Below are 23,226 nucleotides of genomic sequence, written 5' to 3' on the forward strand. Positions count from 1 at the left end.
CAGCCTTTCACTGAGCTCCTTGCTTCTTCAAGAGTTCTGCTGGTCCCAGTCAGGATGGGGGTTGATTTGTGGTAGGTCAAAGGTGGGCAAACTATGGCCCGGGGGCCACATCCGGCCCTCCAGACATTTTAATCCAGCCCTCAAGCTCCCACTGGGAAGTGGGATCTGAGGCTTGCTCCGCTCCAGCTGCGGAACAGGGTCGGGCTCTTACCCCACTCCGCATGGATCCTGGAAGCAGCGGCACATCCCCCCTCTGGCTCCTACTCGTAGGGGCAGCCAGAGGGCTCCACACACTGCCCCCACCCCAAGCGCTCCCTCCACAGCTCCCATTGGCCGGGAGCTGCAGGAGCGGTGCCTGCAGACAGGGCAGTGCACACATCCGCCTGGCTGCGCCTCTGCGTAGGAGCCAGAGGGGGGACATTCTGTTTCTGGAAGCTGCTTGAGGTAAGTACCACCCGGAGCCTGCCTCCCTGCCCTAACCCCATGCCCCAGTGCTGATGTCCTTCCTGCCCTCCGATCCCCTCTGTCCCAGCCCGGAGCACCCTCCTGCACCCCCAATTCCTCATCCCCAGAGCCCGCACCCCCAGCCAGAGCTCTCACCCTCCCCTCTGCACCCCAACCCCCAATTTTGTGAGCATTCATGGCCCGCCATACAATTTCCATGCCCAGATGTGGCCCTCAGGCCAAAAAGTTTGCCCACCCCTGTGTTAGGTGCTGTACAAATACATAGGAAGACACATGGTTGAAATTTTACCATTGGAAGCAAAGTTAGGCCAACACTGCTTTTGAGAATCCCATGCTGTGCTCCTAAGTAGACCTGTGCCAATGTTTTGGTGCCACCAAATCTGCATTTTTCACCAGCAAGGACTTTTGGTTGATAAATAGCACCCCACTCTTCTCCTAAGTCACTTTGAAAATCTTGTGCACAGTGAGTAAATTAGGAAATTGCTTCTATCTAGTTGCACATTTTGGTGTTGTTTTTTAAACAGAGAGTCGATGAAGAGGCGGTGGTGGATCAAGGTGGGACCAGTAATGTCATCAATATTCATTATGAGAAAGAAGAGCTGGAAGGTAAGGTCCAAGCCTGCAGCTGATAACTATATTTTGCAGTTTTTCTAGTACATTGTTAATGTCTAGCTAGATGGAACCTGGAGTAAATGTACTTCTTGGCTAATAAAGTTCCAGATCAGATAAATGATTGGCCATAACTCAACTTTCATCGGTCTCTTTGCGATTGGATTGCTCCCCTCTCCCCGCCCTCCATTAGCACTGAGATTTACTTTTCCTGACACACCTGAGGCCCGGTGTTCCATTGTGCAGTCCTTTACACCAGTGCAAGGTGAGGTGTAAATTGTCAGCATTCGGGCTTGGCAGCATTTTACGCCCACTGGCGTAAATGGCAGCACGAGGGTAGAACAACAGAGAATCAGGCTCTTTGGACACGGCTGAACTTTGCAACGCTAATTCAGCCGCGTGACATTTTTGTACCAGTTGGAAGACGAACTGCACCAAGAGTCGTTGCCCAAGCTCTAAAAGACAATGGAGTCTCACTCCCATCAGTCTGGGGTGTTACTGTGCATAAGATTCTGGCCCATTGACTGGCCTCATGCTAAAGGGAAGCAGTGGGACCTGAGAGCAGATCTGGGCAATATGTGGGTAGTCCGTGATTTGTCATTTGACAAACTGAGCCCTGTTTCGGCCTGCAAGTTATCCATGAGTAAAATGTGTTCCTTCTCCCGGCCTGTTCCACCACGGCGTGCAAACTTTGTTTGGGGATCCAAAGCCCTGGCTGGGATTTAGTTGGGGATTGATCCTGCTTTGAGCAGGGGGTGGGACTAGATGACCACCTGAGGTCCCTTCCAACCCTGCTCTTCTATGATTCTGTGATTCCTTCTGCTGAGAAGCTCCCAAAGGAAAGAGAGAAACAGGAATTAGTAGTTTACTCCAGGTAGTTTACCCAGGAATTAGCTGACCCAATGCTAAGTAGGAGAGTTCCTATTTGCACGGAATGCCACATTGTATTGGACATTCTGTCAATCGTTGTGAGTTTTTAATTGTGATGATGATTTTGGTTGTGCGTAGGGATCAACCGAGCACGTAGCCCCATTGTGCTAAGTGCTATACAAAGGTAGAGCAATGGACGGAGGTGCAGAGACCGGCTAAGGAGAGGAGAAAAGGGCATAAGGGCAGATCTACACTTAAAACACTGCATCGGTGCTTCAGTGAAAATGCTACTATGCAGATGGAAGAGCTTCTCCCGTCAGCGTAGCTAATCCACCTCCATGACATGGCTCTGTCTACACTGGGGGTTAGGTCGGTACAACTGCATCGTTCAGGGGTGTGGATTTTTCACACCCCTGAGCAACGTAGTTCTACTGATGTACGTTCATAGTGTAGGCCTGATGGGAATGATCAAGGTGATGGGTGGCAAACGGCATGTTAATCCCATCAATTTTGATTTTTTTTCCAGGTGGGGAGTTTTTGGGAGGGGATTAGCTAAATAGAGAGACAAGGGAAGGGAGAGGGGACGCAGAGGAGAATAGGACCCGGTGGAAGAGGGAAGGGAGAAAGTCTCTCCCTTGGTTGTTCTTCCCCATGTTCTATCTAGCTGACAAAGTGGACAAATCTCCAACATCATTGCTCGTGGGCCTCTGCTGCAGAGCAGTGTTCGGTGCTGCCTCCATGCCGTATCCTATCACAACCTAGTGTTTTGAGTAAAGACCAACCCTTGTGAGGGATCAAAACATATTTAGAAAAGGAGAGAGAGCACTTTGGTTCTGCTGACTCTGTGTGCGTTGTTCAGGGCACAGAGATATACCATTCAGGCTGTGTCTTCAACACGCCTGGCCTAAAGATTTCTGCACTTGCCTTGCACTGGTGCCGGTGATGACTCAGAATACAGGGCAACATATGACCTGACCTTTTGATTTTTTGCTTCATCCCCTGTCCCTACTTTCACAGATTTCAAAGCCAGAAGAGGGACCACTATGATGACCAAGTCTGGTGGCCTGCATAACAGAGGCCAGAGAATCGCATTACATTTTCAGGTTCATTCTGGCAAAATGGGCTTAAATTAGTAATAAGAGAGGCAGCAGACATTTTTCATATTTTAAAAAAAATTATAAATAAAGGAACAAAAAAACTCCAGTGGAAACAACATTAGAAATAGCAGAGGAGTGGAATGACTAATCACCATGTTTTCTGAGTTGAGCAGGTAGAAAAACCCAGCTTTGATAGGCCACTGGAATAATTTGAATGCGTAAGGTGTCTGGCTGTGATTTGTCTAATACAGGTTTCAGAGTAGCAGCCATGTTAATCTGTATTCGCAAAAAAGAAAAGGAGTACTTGTGGCACCTTAGAGACTAACAAATTTATTTGAGCATAAGCTTCCGATGAAGTGAGCTGTAGCTCACGAAAGATGCTCAAATAAATTTTAGTCTCTAAGGTGCCACAAGTCCTCCTTTTCTTTTTTGTCTAATACAGTTCATTATCAGGAGATTGACCTGATCTTCTCTCATGCTATGCCTTATGCAAGCTTTGAAAATAATTACTTTCTGCCTCTGCTTAATGAGCTGTTGGGATTGATATACTATTAAAGTTGTAAATTGCAAAGAGGGTTGTTTCTTTCTTAAGGGTCTTTTAAATCAAGCTAGTGCCTTGTTTTTGAAACTTTGTAATAATAAAATAAATCAGATATGTCAGATCTAAAATAGAACAAGTCCATGACCTTTAAGAGACCCTGTGAAAATGGCTCTTTTGCAGATATCTGACTGACTCAGTTGAGAGAATATAGACTGAGTTCTTGTCTAAATGAGAAAGTTGCACTGGTTTTACTTAAATCGGTTTTTAAACCCGAGTAGTTAAGCCAATGCAAACTTCTATGTGGACATTCTTATTTTGATTTAAGAACAGCTTATTTCTGTTTAGCTTTAACCTGTTTCCGGTTGGCCTAAGGCAAACCAAAATAAACCTCGTGTAAAGGCCCACAACATCTTGCCAGTCCAGACTAAAGAATTAGGAGGCTAGATTTGTATGTTTGACGCTCTTGCTTCTTACACAAACTTTCCTATCTTACAGATCTGGTTGAAAATATTTTCCCACCGAAAATGCAGTTTCTGCACCATCAAAATTCAAATTTTGCTGATGTTTTCCAATTTTCTGTTGCGTTCATCTAAATGAAACGTTTTGTTTCACATCAGTTCTACCCGAATCAAATCATTTCGGCTTACTGAATTGAATCAAAATGTTTAGTTTTGAGTCAGTTCAACTTTAAACTTTGGCACCCCAGTGCCTGCTGGGCGGTGCGGTTTTGGTGCCTCATGCTCCCATTCTACACTCTCCACTTGCCAGACTCTATCTCCCATGATGGATAGTGGTCTGCCCTCTGACCAGGCTGCATAGTGTATGTGCATCATGGGAGATGTAGTCAGATTGGGGAGCTGGGCCCATATAGGAGCACGAGAATGAAAGGTAACTGAACGATGTCTCCCATTGGGGCCCCACAGGCAGGTGCAGTTTATAGATTCCAAGGCCAGAAGGGTCCGTTGTGATCATGTTGTCTGACCTCCTGTGTAACACAGGCCAGAGACCTGTGGCGCGCAAAATCGAACACCCTAGCCCTGCCCCTTCCACGAGGCCCCGCCCCCTGACCCGCCCCTTACTGAGGCCCCGCCCCCACCCACTAAATTCCCCCTCCCTCCGTGGCTCACTCTCCCCCACCCTCACTCACTTTCATTGGGCTGGGCCAGGGGTTTGGGGTGCGGGGGTCGGGGTGAGGGCTCTAACTGAGGGTGTGGGCTCTGGGGTGGGGCCAGAAATAGGGGTTCAGGGTATGGGAGGGGGCTTTGGGCTGGGGCAGGGAGTTGGGGTGGGGGAGGAGGTATGGGCTCTGGGCTGGGGATGCGGGCTCTGGGCTGGGGCTGGGGATGAGGGGTTTGGGGCGCAGGAGGGGGTTCCAGGCTGGAGCCGAGGGATTTGGAGTGTGGGAGGGGGCTGTGGATTGAGATGGGGGTTGGAGTGCAGGAGGGGGTATGGGCTCTGGGCTGGGGGGGTACAAGCTCTGGGATGGGGCCAGGGATGAGGGGTTCAGGGTGTGGGTAGTAGCTCTGGGTTGGGGTGCAGGGGGGAGTGAGGCCTCCAGCTGGGGGTGCAGGCTCTGGGGTGGGCCTGAGGATGAGGAGTTTGGGGGGCAGGAGGACACTGCAGGTTTGGGGGGGCTCAAGGCTGGGGCAGGAGGTTGGGGCTCGGGGTTGAGGCGTGGGCTTACCTTGGGCGGCTCCTGGTCAGCGGTGGGTCTAAGACAGGCTAGTCCCTACCTGTCCCGGCACCATGCTGTGCCCCGGAAGCAGCCAGCAGGTCTGGCTCCTAGGCATCCCAAGTTTGCATTAGCTCTTTTGGCCACAGAGTCACACTAGGAGCGCATGTGCAGCTGGTTATCCACCATCACCCCCAAATCTTTTTCAGAGTCACTGCTTCCCAGGATAGAGTCCCCTACCCTGTGAGCATGGCCTGCGTTCTTTGTCCCTAGGTGTATAAATGTGCATGTAGCTGTGTGAAAATGCACATCTCTTTGAATCAGTGTCCTGTTCTCTTCATTATTTACCACCCTGCCAATTTTTGGATCATCAGCCAACTCTATCATGATGAATGCTGAACTGACTTGGTACGAAACGTTCCGATGTTTCCAAATCAAAATGTTCCTGAAAGTTTTGGTCCATGAAAACTTTTGATATTTCACTTTTTCTTTCTCAATTCAGGATGAAAACAGAAGCTGAAATATTAGAATTTCCCCCTGGAATGAAATTCTGATGTTTTGCTCAACTCTATCATTGTACGACCTAAGTCAGCGGTTCTCAAACTTTAGCAACCTGAGGACACCCATTTTGATGTCAAATTTTTTTGCAGAGCCTCAAGCCCTCTGCTCAGCCCCAGGTCCTGCCCCCACTTCACCCCTTTCCACAAGGCCCTACCTCTTCCCACCCCCTCTCCACTCTTGCCCCTCCTCTTTCTGCCCCCTCCCCCAAGCGTGCCCAGTCCCCACTCCTTCCCAGTGCCTCCTGCATGCCGCTGAACACGCATGCAGGAGGCTCTGGGAGGGAGAGGGAGGAGTTAAGGAACAGGGAGGAGTTGATCAGCAGGGCCTGTGGACCTCCTGGAGTACCCTCATGGACCTGTTTGAGAAATGCTGACCTAAGTGTTATATATATATATATTTTTTTACTGACTTTTAACATTATAAGTTATGAAGCGTAGCTATATGAAGAGCAATGTTATACCATGGGCACCATTCATCTTGACAGGCACTGTGGGGCTAAGAGTGACACCGACTAATGGGATTCCGCTTTGTTGCAGGGCACAGAACACTGTACGTTGGGGTACGGATGCCTTTGGTGAGACAAAGCCACAGACATCACAGGAATCATGGCCAAAAACATAGGAAACGAGACCGGGCGAAGGGAACCATTCAAGAAGAGCAGGAATCTCATGGTAAATAAAACCTCAGGCTAATGTATGATGGGGACATAGTGTGCATTTAATGATGGAGCATAACTTATGTAGGTAATGGGAATAAATTTTTTTTTAGTAGATTCATCGATTGCGATGCCAGAAGGGACCATGATGATCATCTAGCGTGACTCCTGTATAACACAGGCGAGAGATCTTCCCTAAAGTAGTTCTTAGAGCAGATCATTTAGAAAAACCCAGAGTCTTGATTTGAAAGTTATCAGGGATGGAGTATCCACCACGAGAGTTGGTAAATTGCCTAGTGTTGCTCTTCTTGGGATAACATGGGGCACTGGACATTGAAAGTTCATTGCCCAATCTCACCCTGATAAAAGCAACATCTGAATTTTTTAGTCGTTTTAGTCGCTCTGAAATAGTTGGAACCAAACTCGTGCTAGTTAGCATGTACGAAAATTAAGAGGGGAAATCCTGGCTCCACTGAAGTGAGTGGGAGCTTTCGCTCTTCGCTTCGTGAGGGCCAAGAATTTACTCCTAGTAATTGTTTATGATCAGCATTTTTTATTTGTAGGGGAAGCACCCAGAGGCCCCCACTAGGATCAGGGCCCCATTATGCTAGGCGTGATACAGACACATAGCAAGCAGCAATCCCTATCATAAAGGAGCTTACAGTTGAAATAGATAAGACAGAGGAAAGGTGGAAGAGAAACATGCAGCATACAAGCAGTTATCCAAGTGAAAGCTGGGAACAGTCGTGATATTTCATGATTCGTTTTTACTTTTTGGCTCTGTTCTTTCCTTTGGGGGATTTTTAATTTGCAAAATACATGTATAATAATAGAATCACAGAAAGGTAGGCCTAGAAGGGACCTCAAGAGGTCATGTAGTCCATGCCCTTATACTGAGGCAGGACCACATATACCTTGCCGGGTGTTTGTCTAACCTGTTCTTAAAAACCTCCAATCACTGGGATTCTACAACCTCTCTTGGAAATCTATTCCAGTATGTAACTATCCTTTTTGAATAGTTGGAAAGTTTTTCTTACTATCTAACTTACATTTCCTTTGCTGCAGATTAAGCCAATTATTTCTTGTTCTACCTTCAGTGGATGTGGAGAACAACTAAGTGCTGTTCTCTTTCTAACAACCCTTAACATATTTGAAAATGGCTATCCTGTCCCCTCTCCCAACCAGTCTTCTTTTCTCAAGACTAAACATAGCCGTTTTTTTTAACCTTTTCCTCATATGTCACATTTTCTAAATCTTTTTATTTATTTATTTTTGCTCTTCTCTGGGCTCTTTCCAATTTGTCCACATCTTTCTTAAAGTGTGGCACAAGAACTGGACGCAGTACTCCCGCTGAGGCCTCGCCAGTGCTGAGTAGCGTGGGCCAATTACCTCCAGTATCTTACATATGATACTCCTGAAGTAGGGGTGAGGTGAGATGGGGAAATATGAATTAGTGGAAAAGACAGAGGCATTAACCGAAAGGTCACTAACATTATGATGTATTTAGGACCAAACTCAATAGGGAATTTGAGGTGTTGCCATGACAATACTAAACACTGGGGCTTTATTCTGTTGTTTTATGTAAGTCTATTTGCTGTAATGTCTCATGCAAACAACATCATGTAAACATGGGCCCTCTTTTTGGGGAAGTGATAGTATCTTAGTCCCAGATTTGTACTTGCTCAGAACCTGCATTTATTTAAAACGCCTGTTAATCAAATGTTTTGAATTTTTCCTTCTACTTCTTCTCCTTTTATTATTATTAATTTTGTTACTGTGCTGGTAGTGTCTGGATGTTCCAGTCATGAGCTAGAACCCTGTTGTGCTAGGTGGTGTATAAACAGAACAAGAATCCCTGCTCCAAAGAGCTCATGTTCCAAATAATGCAAATTTTTACAAATTTTATCACAGGCGCCGACTTTCTAATTTCCCGGGGGGGGGGGGGAGGCAGGAGGCAGGGACAGGGTGGGGAGAGGGTGCTTGAGTCATGCTCTGCCCGAGGCTCTGCCCCCTCTCCTGAGTGCCTCGTCCCACCCCTTCTCCCCCCAGTGCCTCCTGCACGCTGCTGAACAGCTGATCTGCGGTGGGCGGGAGATGCTTGGTGGGAGGGAGAGGAGCTGATTGGCAGGGCCGCCAGTGGGTGCTGAGTACCCACTTTTTTTTTTCTGTGGGTGCTCCAGCCATGGAGCACCCATGGAGTCGATGCCTATGAATTTTATATTTGGCTTCTGACATGTGGGTCGGCTTGAAACCAAGCATCTTTGGCGTGCTGTTTCTTTTCGATGCATATAACAATGATCAACCTCTTCCTTTTAAATGTGGCGTTTTTTGAATGGCGTAACCTGGTCACAGCAGATGCCTCTTTAATTGTTTGTTAATTAGACACCCCGTCTCAGCGAGTTCAGTTTATCCTTGGTATGGAGGAGGATGAGGAGCATGTTCCCCATGATTTGTTCACAGAGCTGGATGAAATCTGTGTGAAAGAAGGGGAAGATGCAGAATGGAAGGAAACGGCCAGGTGACACAAAACTATATACTCCACCGGCTCAATGAAACTGAATGTGTTTTTTGTGACCTCCCATCACGCCATGTTTTTGGTCCCATTTCCTTGAAGTGCTGCCCAATGACACCACCTGCTGGAAGAAGAGATGCTGCTGCTAGTCAGGGCTTTCATAGTCTTGGCATTTCCAGAGTGTGACTTGGTAAAGCAGTGTGGGAGGAAGATATGATGCAGATCCCTTGTATATAGCACAGCACCTCTGCTTTTTCGTACACCTCTGGTGTAAGAACAGCATGTGGAAGAATCAAAGGCAGGCATGTTGATGTACAGACATGGGGAGGCAGGATGGTCCAGTGATCAGTGTGTTAGCCTGGGCATATGGGAGACCAGGTTCATGTCCCTGCTGTAAGACAGGCTTGCTGTGTGACCTTGGGCAAGTCACTTAGTCTCTTTCTGCCTCAGTTTTCCATCTGTAAAATGGGGACGGTAGCGATGCCCTGCATCACAGGGGCTTGGGAGGCTAAATACATTAAAGACTGAGAGATGCTTAGGTACTAGGATAATGGGCACCATATAAAGTAGAAAGGCATGGATGTTGCGAGGAAAAATGCTTTAAAGATTATGAGGCATTTGTGCACTATACTAAAAACATAAAAATGGTCACACTGAGTCAGACCAAAGGTCCATCTAGCCCAGTATCCTTTCATCTGACAGAGGCCAATGCCAGATGCTTCGAAGGAAATGAACAGAACAGGGCAATCATCAAGTGACCCATCCCCTGTCGTCCAATCCCAGCAGCTGATCTGCCTTATGTAAAATAAATATAAAATAGACCCTTCAGCGCATTATTAGAGCTGGTGGAAATTTCTGCCTCAGCTGCTTAAAAAACGTGTGCACTCGATCCTCTTCCCTTCTCCAGCTTTGAACCGTTAATTGAGTTACCGAATGTCTATTGTGTAGATTTCAAACACAGCTTTGTATCTCTGCAACACCTGCTTAAGGGTCTTTTCACTGGAACTGGTCGCTGCCGGTACGGTATTTATTTGTGTTTGGTTTGCCATGCTTCCAGGTGGCTGAAGTTCGAAGAGGATGTGGAGGATGGAGGAGAACGCTGGAGCAAACCCTATGTTGCGACACTTTCATTACACAGTCTCTTTGAACTGAGGAGTTGCATCATGAACGGGACTGTCCTTCTGGATATGTGCGCCAACAGCATCGAGGAAATTGCAGGTACCACTCTAGTGAGCGATCAGTTGTGTCATGTCAGAGAAAAAACTTCAGGGAATATCCTTGTGCATTTTTGAAGGAAATAAATTTCCTTTGCACCATGTTTGTTCCTGCAAAATCCTCGGTAGGGATGTCATCAAAACAGCAAATATGAACAGAAACTGAACTTTAGGTTTGGAATCATGATTTTTCCACCCTGTAATCCTGATTACATTCGTCCAAGCAAGGTCCAGAAACAGACCGTGTGACAATCAAAAATGTGCATCTTTCAAATATCAAATTCTCTCATGTTTTACAGAATTAGAATTATTCAGAGAAATCATTTGGAGAATAACTTCAGAAAACAGAAATGAGTCTAATAGGTTAACATGCTATTGTACTAGAAGTGTATGTCTGGACCATTTGGGGTCAGAAAAAGAGGTAAAATTCATTGAATAAACTATTTGTTACAAATTCACCTATGTTTATTCTGCTTTAAGACACGGGAATCTGTGTGAACTGCGCAAGTTCTTTAAGGGCTTATCTATATAGGAAAACAGTCCAGACTAGCTATTGCAGGCATGAACTCCCCATGTGGACACTTTTATTCCACACCAGGGGTGCTTGTATCTGGTTTAATTTAGTCCTCTTTGAAAATGGATTAAGTTAAACTGCAAAAAGATACTCTTAGCGTTTGCTAAAATTAATTCGGAATAAGGTAAGGTATAAATTTAAAATGTAATAACTGTTCCTGATTGATGCCATGAGTGGACACTCTTATTAGCTTAATCCAAATAGTTGAGATTAAGATAATTACATTATAAATCATTCAGAATATTGCACTCTTACTCTGGGGTAAGAGCATCCTCACATGGAGATAATCCGGAATAGTTAATCCTTTTTAAATTCATGCCCCAATCTTATTTTGGTTGATTTTCATATGTGGACAAATCCTAATTCTACATTACCTTAATCCGTTTCCAAAGTGGATTGAGACAATTCAGAATAAATCAGAATAGTAGGTTTGGAATAACTCCCCATGTAGATAAAACCTTACTGTGGAATAGATGTGTCCATACAGGAAGTTAGTGCAGAACAGTTTTTGCACTTTATATTCAGTCCCTTGTTTATTTTGCAATGTGTAGACAAGACCTAACTTTCAAAGCCAGGCTTCCTTTGGCAGATGACCAAGTAATACATTTCTGTTGAGGAGATAATTGAGGGTAATTGAGAAAGCAGCTTTGTAGAAATTATTTTTGACTGGCAGGTCTCCATTCAAACTCTTTCAACGTCTGGTGATGTCAGATCCGTTCTTAGAACATTCCTCCCCGAGCGCTGCCAGTTACAGTCAATTATCCAAGAAATCTTAGGGAAGCCAGTTATAGACTGGTTATAATTTGGTTAAATGTGTAGAGCAATGCAATCAGGAAAGAAAACTGCATTACTGAGAATGAGGAATAATAACTGCATTAGCTAAGCAGTGAATAATCATTTCGCAGAGACTTTTTAGCAAAGAAAAATTCCTGCCTCCGTTGAAAGACAAAGAATATGTGTACACAACAGCTGGGAGTGTGCTTCTCTGCATGGTTAGACAGACGTGTGCTCGCTCTGCTTGAGTTATCTGTCTGAGTAAAAGCCTGATCCCCTGGGTATGCATTCAGAGGGCTAGCCTGAGTCACTGCGTGTGGCACCACGGCCACGCTGCTCCTTTTAACGTGCTAGCTCAAGCAGAACCAGCGTGTGTCTGTCTATCCATGCTGGGAAATATGTTCCAAGCAGCTGTGCAGGCATACCCAAAGACGTATTAACAATGCTACAATGTCTCCCATGAAGTCTTTCTAATCACAGAGCTAAATAAGAATAGTTTGGGGGAATGTTTAGTTCTGTCTATGGTACTTATACGGCCTGCTTTACTGAGGACTCCGAGCACCTCCCATTCATTAATGCATTTATCCTCACAGCTCCCCCTGGGAGATAGAGGAATGCTATTATCCCATTTTACAGGTGTAACTGAGGCATAGGGAGATTTGCCCAGGGTCACACAGGACGTATGTGGCAGAGCAGGGACACAAATTCAGTCCTAGAATAGCACCCTAATTACTGTACCATCCTTCCTATTGGCTTATACATTTAGCACGTGGACATGCATCAGTGACGCAATCTGTGCCTGTTGCAAGCTAGAGAATTGCCTTTTTCCCCCACCCCCAGATATAATCCTGGATCAGCAAGAACCAAGCAGTGACTTTGATGAAAGCATGAGAGAGAGACTCCGGAATGCCCTCTTAAAAAAGCATCATCACCAGAACGAGAAGAAGAGGAACAACCTCCTTCCGATTGTCCGATCTTTCACTGACGTCAGCAAGAAGCAGTCGGATCCACACTTATTGGACAAAACGGGTGAGGATTTCTGAGTCACGCCTTCAGACAGCCTGACCCTTTGAAATGGGATTTTCCAAAAGGTCTAAATCACCAAGGAGCACAAGTCCCAGCTGAGTTATCTATGACTTCACTGAAAAAAACCACAGTGTTGGTTTTTTACCTCACAATTAAAGCTGGAAAACTGAGGGAATAATGGATTTTACAGTTTGCTGGCAGTTCTGAAAAATGAAATATTTTGCAATTTTTGTGAAGCAAAAAAAAAAAACAAACCTACCTTATTTCAGGTCAAAGAAAATGCTCCATTTCAATTTCAAGCATTTCAAAAACAAAGGAAAATTAAACGAAATTTCTGTGCTGCCGTGTGTCGTCTCGACCCAAAAGAATCATATTATTTTGTTTTGAAAATGTCGAAATGAAACATTTCAATGTTCTTGGAATTTTTTGTGGTTGGTTGTTTTTTCTCGAGACGAACAATTCGGCAAAACCGACACGAATTCATGAAATGTTTCATTGTCGCTGAATCTGCACTTTTTTGCTGAAAAAAGCTTCAGTCAAAAAACGGTGCTTAGCTCTAATCATGAAGCCAGCTGGCTGGTAGTTTTGACTCCTTAGCATTCATGCAATACGGATCACTGTGTCACAAGTACCAATGTAAACAATGAGGAATCCGGTGGCACCTTAAAGACTAACAGATTTATTTGGGCCTAAGCTTTCGTGGGTAAAAAAACCCCACTTTTTCAGATGCAACCCACGAAAAGCTTAGGCCCAAATAAATCTGTTCATCTTTTAGGTGCCACCAGACTCCTCGTTTTTGTGGATACAGACTAACATGGCTACCCCTCTGATAAGTGTCAATGTAAAATCTTATGGGAGACAGTGCATTTTAGGTGAGGGGTATACAATTAACCTCAAATAGCTACACTGAGGTCAAAACTATCCAGGCCTTGTAAAAGATGCACCTTTTCCTGCAGTGAAGCTACAGCCTTTAACATGAATTAGAAAAGAGAGGTTTCAGGGTAGCAGCTGTGTTAGTCTGTAGCCGCAAAAAAGAACAGGAGTACTTGTGGCACCTTAGAGACTAACAAATTTATTAGAGCATAAGCTTTCGTGAGCTACAGCTCACTTCATCGGATGCAGGTGATCCTGTAAAACACATGAAGCTATCGCTTATCAAGACGCCCCAAAATAAGAAGACTTCTTGTAATGGGTCTCAGGGAAATTGGGAGGAAGTTTCTATAAGGGTTTTCTTTTCTTTATTTCTCTTTAGTTATTTTGTTTTTTTATGATGGGACCTTGGGAGAAGGAACTGATGTTCGGCAGCTCAAAAGCTGTTTATATATTTACCTTAGAGTCCTTCTAGCTGATGGTAGCTGTGTGTGACTACTTAGCATCCATGCAAATACAACGCTGATCAGTACATCACAAGTACTAACTACTGTCCTGCAGCCGTGTGTGTTGGCCACAAATGGTGCACAGGAAACATGCTTCCTTGGGCTTTCTGACATCTTTTTCTTTTAGCAATGCACACGCTGTCTACTCAACCTGGCACTACCAATCTAGAAGTTAAAAACGGAGTGACCCAGGACACTAGTCCTATGGATTTAAGTAAGGTGAGAGGCTATGTGTGGCTGTGTCAGTCAAGGTAAATACAAGCAATGTGCATAATCTGGTGGGGCCAGATGTTTCGAGAGCTCAGCATGCTGGGTGGCAATTAATTGATCTTTAACTATTCATGGTAAATAGGCTCTATGGCCTGTGATGGGATGTTAGATGGGGTGAGATCTGAGTTACTACAGAGAATTCTTTCCTGGGTATCTGGCTGGTGAATCTTGCCCACATGCTTAGAGTTCAGCTGATCGTCATATTTGGAGTTGGGAAGGAATTTTCCTCCTGGGCAGATTGGAAGAGGCCTTGCGGGTTTTTCGCCTTCCTCTGCAGCATGGGGCACGGGTCACTTGCTGGAGGATTCTCTGCACCCTGAAGTCTTTAAACCATGATTTGAGGACTTCAGTAGCTCAGAGATAGGTGAGAGGTTTATTGCAGGAGTGGGTGGGTGAGATTCGGTGGCCTGCATTGTGCAGAAAGTCAGACTAGATGATCATAATGGTCCCTTCTGACCTTAATGTCTATGAGGAGCCTGCTTGAAAAAACTGGCCAAATTTCATAATGGGGATGAAGTAGAGATTGGTGACATTTTTTAGCCAAACCTTTTTTTGGCTAAAAAATACAGATTTGGGTTGTCTGAAACCTTTTGTGTACTTGTGTTGAATTCGCTGAAATGTTTCGGCTGGGAAAAAATGGCAAAAAAACCCCAACACATTATTTGGTTGCAACATTTTCCGACTGAATCATTTTGATTGGAAACAACTTTTCCTTTTGAATTTTACCTCAGTTCCATTAAAAAATATACACGCCTCCCCTCGAAAAATGAAACAAAGTTTCTTTCAGGTTGAAAAAATATTTCATGTGACCCAAAATAATTTTGCCCCCGTTTTTTTCTGGTTTGGGCTGCAAACCAAAAAATTGGTTGTTTGCACAGGTCTAGTGCTGAGTGCTTTGACAGACATCCTTATTTAGGTGCCTAAATTGGAGGTGAGCTTTTTTGAAAATCAGATCCTAATTGTGGGTGTTGAGAACTTGAAAATCTGTTCCTGAGTTCTTACAACTTGGCCCAACCCAAGGGCCAAACCATCTTGGCTTAACCATTTGTCCACTGAGATCAACCATTGACATGTGATGCTTATTCCACATTGGGAGGTTATACTGGAATAACTATATAGATTTAAATTCACTCGTTATTAGAGCCGGGTGAAGTTCTTTTGAGAAATAGTAAATTTACCAAAAAAATAGATTTTTCCAGGTGGTGACACTCTTCACAAATTTGGGTTGAATTTGGCAAGTAGTTTCAACAGAAAAAAAAATTGTGGTTTTTTGTTTTTTTTTTAAAAAAGTCAAAATACCCCAAAATGTCCCAAAACAAAAGTACCCCCAAAGACATTTCATTATGGGTTGAACAAAACATTTTTGGTTGAAATGAAAATGAAAAGAAAAAATTAGTTTCAGATCAACCAAAACATTTTCTTTGACCAAAACCAATTTTTTTCTTCAGTTTTTTCCCCCCCGTTTCATTAAAAAAAAAATCGAAAACATTCAGTTTTTGACTGGAACCGAACTGAATTTTGTTTCAGATTTTTTTGGTTTGCCCCCTCTCCCCCTGAACATAATATCAAATATTAGCTCATCTCTGCTCCTTAGATTATACAGAAAAAACTTTCCCACGTAAACAAGTCCTAAGGCACCTTTATAACAGTACAACTGCATCCATGCTACGGTTGTATCGATTTAATGATTTCAGTAGAAAAGCACCCCCTCCAACCAGAATAATTAAACCAATATAAAATCTGTGTAGAGAGCAGGCCTCAAAGGCACAGTTGTTGATCTGGAGAAGTGACTCCTAATTGTCTGAAAATTATTTCTTCATAACTAGGCGGAGCTTCATTTCATGAAGAAAATTCCTACTGGAGCAGAAGCTTCCAATGTTCTAGTCGGAGAGTTGGATTTCCTCCTTCGTCCCATGGTGGCGTTCGTGCGTCTGACGCCAGCCGTCCTTCTCTCAGGCATGACGGAAGTCCCGATCCCAACAAGGTAAGTATGTTAAACACTTTACCTTTTTTTTAAATTAAAAAATATTTAAAAATTAAATTAAAATATGTCTATATATTCAAATCTGATCCAAAAAAATCTATGGAAAGTCCCACTACACTCAGGCCAGCTTTACTCTTTTATGCCTTTTATCAGCTCAGTGCACAGGGATGGGTTCCGAATGAACTCCATCCAGTGGGTGAAGTGAAGTTTTTACAGAAGCAATACACTTAAAGGGAGAGATTTTCAGAGGCATTAATGTGCCTAACTCCCATTGCAAGTCCATGAGCATTATGTGCTAACTCCTGTTGAAGCTGATTTACTGTGCAGATCCCTTTGTAAACTTCATACAGTTTTTTTGCTCTTTCCCAGCATTTTAATAAAGGCATTTTTTCTCTGTTTTATGTGGCCAGGTTCTTATTTTTCTTGTTGGGACCAGAAGGGAAAGCACATCAGTACCATGAGATTGGCAGGTCAATGGCTACCCTCATGACAGATGAGGTATGGTATGGCACAAGTGACGATTTCAGCTCTTCTCCTTTGCATTTCCTTGTTTTCTGCCCTCTTCTAAATCATTCTCTCTCTCAGCCCAGGATTTAAGGGCATGTACTGTCAGTTTCCAGACTGATCAGATAAAGAATGAGATCAAGATGGGTGTGTAACTCTAGGGAAATTTGTTCTCTTCCCCAGCAGCAGCCAAAATCCACATTTGCAAAATAGCTCAGCCCCCATTTAGGCATCAAAATATGTGTCCGGCTTTTCAACAACTCCGCTCAATGGCCCTGATTATGAGCGAGGAATATGCTGTCTGAAAATTTTCCATTGAAATTGCTTTTTGATGGAAGGTTGAGTTTAATTTCAATGAAACAAAATATTTTGCAAAAAGCATGTTCTGTGGAACATTCTGATTTTTCGTTGAAAAACTGAATGCCTGAAATTTGAAATATTTTAGTCAAAAGCTGAAATATAACGGCCAAATCCTGAAATATTTTGACTCTGAAATGCCACCCCAGTGCCTCATGGGACTTGTAGTTCAAGCACTTCAGGCTCCCATTCTCCTCTGTGTACTGGGTTCCCCAGCCAGACTACAATTCCCATGATGCACCACAGCCAGTGACTGTCCAAGCGGGGAGGCCATGGTTCATCATGGGAGTTGTAGTCTGACCAGAGAACCTGGCTTTTACAGGACAATGGGAGCATGAGGTCACCAAACTACAATTCCCATGAGGCAAATCAGTGGCATTTCAGAATCAAAATATTTTTTTTTTCCACTGAGCTCTTCAAATTTTCTCTGGGAATAAACCTCGTTCTCTTACTAGCTCTAGTCAACTAGCACTTGACAATCTGGCCCATTATTATTGTCTTTTTGTTATTACTCAAGTGAGGCAGTGTGATCTAGTGGATAAGGCACTTGACTGGGATTCAGGAGACCTATTTTTGGTTCCCTGCTCTGCTTTTGAACTCCTGTATGACATAGAACCATAGGGTTAGAAGGGGCTGCAAGGGTCATCTAGTCTAACCCCCCAAAGGGCAAGTAACTCCATCTTTCTTTGCCTCAGTTTCCCCTTTCCAAGCTAAGCATGCCTAACCCTTACTCTCTTATTTGTAGATTTTCCATGACGTTGCTTATAAAGCCAAAGACCGTGCTGACCTTGTAGCTGGTATTGATGAATTCCTGGATCAGGTGACGGTATTGCCTCCTGGAGAATGGGATCCATCGATTAGAATTGAACCACCGAAATATGTACCTTCCCAGGTAGGTAACATTTTTCACTTCCAGAATGAGAGAGAGACTAGAATGGCTGACGGGGATGTCTGAGCAGGAACTGTACAAATGAGACCCCTGTGAAGCAGTGTGTCATACTGGACAGAGCACAGGACGGGACTTGAGACCTGGGTTTTATTCATGCCTCTGCAACTCATCCAGGCTTGGGGCAAGTCACGTCCCCTCTCTCGGCCTCAGTTTCCCCATCTTTAAAATGGGGATCATTGCTAAGGCTATGACTTAATCATGGGTATTTTTAGTAAAAGCCATGGACGAGAAACAAAAAATCACTGCCTGTGACCTGTCCATGGCTTATACCATAAATATCCCTTATTGAGTCTTGGGGCGGGGGGTGTGCTGCCAGAGGGGAGCACACAGCATCAGCTGCTGGGGGGAGCCCCCTTTGGGGACCAGTGTCTGGCTACCTCTAGAGGGATAGAGCCCCGGGGCCAGCCACTGCTCCGTCCGCCCCGGGACCGCTGCTCAGGCGGTCTCCAGGGCCAGCTGCATTGGCTATTGCTCGGGTGGTCCCCATGGCCAACTGCTTGGGTGGCCCTGGGGTCAGCCACACTGGCTGTTGCAGAAGTCACAGAGGTTGCAGGAAGTCACGGAATCTGTGACTTCCGCAACCTCCATGCAAACACCAAGCTGTAATCATAACACTTCACTAGCTCACAGAAGGGTTGTGAGGATAAATACATTAAAGATTGTGAGACATGGGGATACTACAGTAATGGTGACCATATAAGTACTTAGATAGCAGAGGTGGCCAGTCTGGATTTCAAAGAGAGGGGCTGGTGGAACACTGTTCCATGCGAGAGACCATCAGCTCTGGATCTAGCTGTGTCCGTCCAGTCCAAAATAGACTATGGTGTGTTCATCTTTTGTGCCTGTGCAAAGTGTATCTGTTAGTACAACCTTCAAAGGCAGGTAGGGGTTGATTTGTGGAGTGGGAGTTTGGGGCTGTTTAATTCTATTTCTGGTTTTGCAATTGGTGGCCGACCACTATGTGCAAGTCAGAAGAAATGAACACAAATCAATAAATAATTGCAACAGAGTTTCTTAATGAGGCTGGATGTTTCAGTGTAGAGATGTGGCAAGGTCCTAATGCTGCCCTGGATACAATTAGGGTGACCAGATAGCAAGTATGAAAAATTGGGACACTTTTATTTTTCGGGGGGATGAAGGTTTAGTTGTGTATCTAAGACAAAGCTCCTAATATCAGGACATCTGGTCACCGTAGATAAAATAGAATGTGAAAGAAACAGTGTGAATAAGCTACTCCTCTGAGTGATGTTAAGTTACACCGACGTAAGTGCTTGTGCGCACAGCTCTATGTCAGCAGGAGAGCTTCTGCTGATGGAGAAATGGGGTCAGGGCGTGGGGCTTCCCCCACCCACCCATTACTCCTGCCAGGGAGCGAGCTCAGGATGCAGGGGCTTCCCCAGCTCCCTGGCAGGAGAGCTGGGTGGGAAGAGTGGGGCAAGACACCGCGCTCCGACCCTGCTCCCCAGTAGGAGTGCCGGGTGGTTGGCGGGAGTGGGGTAAAGGCACGGGGACACCCATTTTTCTGGCGTCCCCCAATTGGCTGGGGTTCCTAGCCTGTGGCTAATCCGTCACTGCTTACACATGAGTATCACTTTACTTGTGTGTGTAGTGCCATTGACAGCATAAAATTAACTGCATGCATCAGTGTTTGCAAGATCAAGGCGTTAGTGTAGTGTATAGGAATTGGGTAATACCCCTTTAAATAGTTTGGTAGCTCTTTAGTGGGCCTTTCTGTTATGGCAGAAGCTACCAGAGCAGCTCACGCACAAGGGAATTTAAAATTTTTATTAAAGCTAGTGTTAAAAAAATTATATAATACATAGTTTGGGAAAAGTGTCTGTACATCTGGGTATAGTGCTTAGATTATCCACAAATATAAAGTTAGTTTTTAAGTCATATGATACATAGAGTATATAATCAGCAATAACCCAAATTTAGGTGAATAGATTTAACAGTAAAGTTTAGATATTAGAATCCGAATATTCGGCTTACATCACTCATGAAAAGTTGTACAGAGATTTGGTTGTGGAAAGCAAAATGTATCAATGAGTGGAGATTGTCCCGAAGTAATTGAGAATCAGGTTGGTTGTCCATTTAGAAAATACAATCCGTGAGGAAAGTATTTGTTACCTTCCTGACTGCGCTTCTCATTGGCTACTACCCAGTTCCTGCACACTCTACTAAGCACGGAAGAGTGTCTAACAATCAGATGTCTGGGATCTAGAGGCGAACACCACGAAGATCTCGCTCTTGAGTTTCTGTTTTAACAGGACAAGAGGAAGCTGCCATGTGTCCCTAATGGCACTGCTTGCCATACTGAGCCAGAACAGCACAGTGGACCCGAACTTGAACGAACAGGAAGGTTAGTGCGACCAGATTAAACATTCATCTGCCTCTCATTAAAGTTTGCCCTAGAGCTTTGCGAATAATAGATTTTTTTGGGGTTGGCACCTGTCTTTTTGTTGTGTTTGTACAGCACCTAGCGCGACAGGGGCTCTTACCTGCTAAGATAATATAAATAAATAATAAATAGTAATAATAATAATAATAATTTTTTAACAGTCAGGGCAAAAAAAGTTTCAAGTTGACACAAAAAATTGTTTGGTCAATTGAAAAGTCTAGAACATTAATGTGGGGTTGAATGAAGTGTTTTGTTTAACTTGGAGCAATTTTCACATGCGTGAATTTCTTAAAAATCAAAGTGAGGGAAATTTCTAAACAAGTCCTTTTCAATTGAAAAATCAAAATATTTTGTTTCAGAAATGGGCTCACGGGGGAAAAACGAATCTGTGGGTCAATACTTGTCCTGAGACCACTTTAAAATGGAGAGGTGTATTATATTAGTTAATATAGTTATCAATTACTTATCAACTAATTAGTTATTTAGTTATCAATTAGTTAATAGATAAGGTGCCCAGTATATGATGACGCTCCAGTCTAAGCAGAGTAGTTCCTGGATTTGTGGGACCAGTCAAGCTTGTTGGAGCTCTTAACAAACAAAGAGCTCAGTGGAGCTCTTAACAAACACAAACGACAAGAGTCGCTGAAGAGGACAGCTTAGTAAAGACGGTGTGTTTCCTGCACAAGGCAACGTGGTTTATGACCAGTAATGCACTGTATCTTGCGTATCTGTAGGTAGGAACATTTGGATAAAGAGCCTTAATTTGAGTCAGATTCCACAAGGATGCATTTTAATGATTAAAGGAAGAATATAAGCCTTAACAACAGAGCCGGTTGGAAAATGGGAAGGTTTTCTAAGGGAAAATTTAGACTTCTTGGCACAATATCGAAAACCTAAATATCGTAACTGAAATATTTCCATTCAAAATGGTGCCTTGTGGAGTTGTAGTTTAGGTGGCTTATGCTGCCATTCTCCTTTATGGTTGGAGCTTTCTAGCTGGACTGCATCTCCCATGATGCACCACTTTCTCCCCCTTTTGAGGGGAGTGGCTGCATCATAGCAATTCGTGGTGGTGGTGTAGCATGGGATATGCAGTCCTGCCAGAGCGCCTGGCCTGTATAGGAGAATGGGAACATAAGGTAGTTGAACTACAGTGCCCATGAGGCACTGCAGTGCCATTTTAAATAAAAATATTTAGGATTTCAGTATTACACAGAAAAGCTGAGATTTTTCTCAGAATTTTTTTAAACAAAAAGAAGGGGAGGGGGAATCATTTTTTGTCAAAATTTTCTATGGAGGAAGGGGTAGCAAAACATAGGGGCAACTCATTAGCATGATGTGGCTCTTTGTTTCCCTCTAGTGGCTAGACCATGTAGAGAGGTCCTGCAACTGTCCCTGAGCTTCTGTGCTTATATAACCCCCTTTAGCGTATCTGAGTATATCCCAATGACCACTGGTCCCTCTAAGCTGTGCGCGTATGCGCACGCACACAGATCCTAAACCCCACGCACACGGCAAAACACCGTGCGCACAAAAATTTGCACAGAAGAAATTTTTTGCGCACATGGCCTGTTAAAAATTAGAGGGAACATTGCCAATGACTAATGGGTTTTATCTTCCCAGCATCTCTGCTAGGCAGAGAAGGACTGTCACCATATTCCAGATGGGGAAATGAGATACATGATACCTTAGGTGTCTTATCCACAATCACGCGGGATGTTTTCTGCCTGAGCTGGGGATTGAGTGCAGTTCCTTCCCCCTAGTCTAGTGGCTTATCCACCAGGTTATCGTATCTACCTATATTTCCATCCTAATGGCTGGTTCTTTAGGACAAGTGGTAGCAGCTAATGCTTTAAGATCTAGGGATCCTAGGTTTAATCACAACCAGGGGTGTTGTTGCATCCAGATTTCTCTCACTGTGGTGTGAAAACAATTATTTGAACAGCACTGGAACTCCTCATTATACTGGTGTTTGTATCACCATAGCGCCTAGGAGCCCTAGTCAGGGACCAGGACCCGATTGTGCTAGGTGCGGTACGTGTGTGTATAAAAATGATTGAGAACGTAATGCTGTTCATATGCCCAGTAACGCAGACAATTTAATGCATAGCAGTAGCGGATAGAGCACTGGACTGTGGCTAACAAGACCTGGGTTCTGTTCCTGGCTCTGCAACTGGCTTGTTGGGTGACTTTTTTGGTAAGTCAGTTCCCCTCTCTGTGCCTCAGTTTCCCCATTTTTAAATGGAGTTCCTGACACTTACCTCCTGTGTAAAGCACTTTAAGATCTGATGGAAAGCATTGGAGTTAGGCATCATTTCATTATGAATAGTGTCAGAGCAAGGTGTAGAGTGGCTTGCATCAGAGAATTTGCAAGACAAGACAGCATTGCTTGTCTCTTGTTAAAAACAAAACCAAACCTGCCATAGTTGTCCCCAGTAGGGGGGAAAATATCTCCTTTTCTTTTCTTTTTTTTTGCAGGCTCTTTGGTGGTTTGATCATGGATGTAAAACGAAAAGCTCCTTGGTTCTGGAGTGACTTCAGGGATGCTCTGAGCTTGCAGTGCTTGGCGTCTTTCCTCTTCCTATACTGTGCCTGCATGTCCCCCGTGATTACCTTTGGGGGGCTGCTTGGAGAAGCGACCGACGGACAAATAGTAAGAATATTTTTTTCTAATGCATAATGTATGATTCCTAGGAGAACAAGCTACATCAGAGAACACCAAGAGCAATAGGCATTGAATTTCACTGCTGCTAATATGTTCTGAGTTCTATTGATTTGCCTTCTGCTAGTTGAGCCTTTAGGGGGCAAGTTAAGG

At 44.2% G+C, this 23,226-nt stretch overlaps 1 protein-coding gene across 9 annotated transcripts in view; it reads left to right on the top strand.

The window, feature by feature from the left end:
- Positions 1-23,226, top strand: part of SLC4A8 (solute carrier family 4 member 8) — an 81,069-nt gene that overhangs the window by 23,617 nt on the left and 34,226 nt on the right. For 8 of the 9 annotated variants that reach the window (XM_038378402.2, XM_038378405.1, XM_038378406.1 and 5 more), the window contains exons 2-12: positions 990-1,071; positions 6,352-6,486; positions 8,853-8,988; positions 10,040-10,200; positions 12,385-12,573; positions 14,074-14,165; positions 16,043-16,200; positions 16,611-16,698; positions 17,807-17,953; positions 20,281-20,372; positions 22,890-23,064. In XM_038378402.2, coding sequence (XP_038234330.1) covers positions 6,381-6,486; positions 8,853-8,988; positions 10,040-10,200; positions 12,385-12,573; positions 14,074-14,165; positions 16,043-16,200; positions 16,611-16,698; positions 17,807-17,953; positions 20,281-20,372; positions 22,890-23,064 — 1,344 coding nt within the window. In that variant the 5' untranslated portion in view covers positions 990-1,071; positions 6,352-6,380. Of the gene's footprint in view, positions 1-989; positions 1,072-6,351; positions 6,487-8,852; positions 8,989-10,039; positions 10,201-12,384; positions 12,574-14,073; positions 14,166-16,042; positions 16,201-16,610; positions 16,699-17,806; positions 17,954-20,280; positions 20,373-22,889; positions 23,065-23,226 lie in introns of those variants that run through there. The other variant, XM_043506631.1, reaches the window with a different exon arrangement.

This window comes from Dermochelys coriacea, chromosome 20, assembly GCF_009764565.3.
Source record: "Dermochelys coriacea isolate rDerCor1 chromosome 20, rDerCor1.pri.v4, whole genome shotgun sequence".
NCBI lineage: Eukaryota > Metazoa > Chordata > Testudines > Dermochelyidae > Dermochelys > Dermochelys coriacea.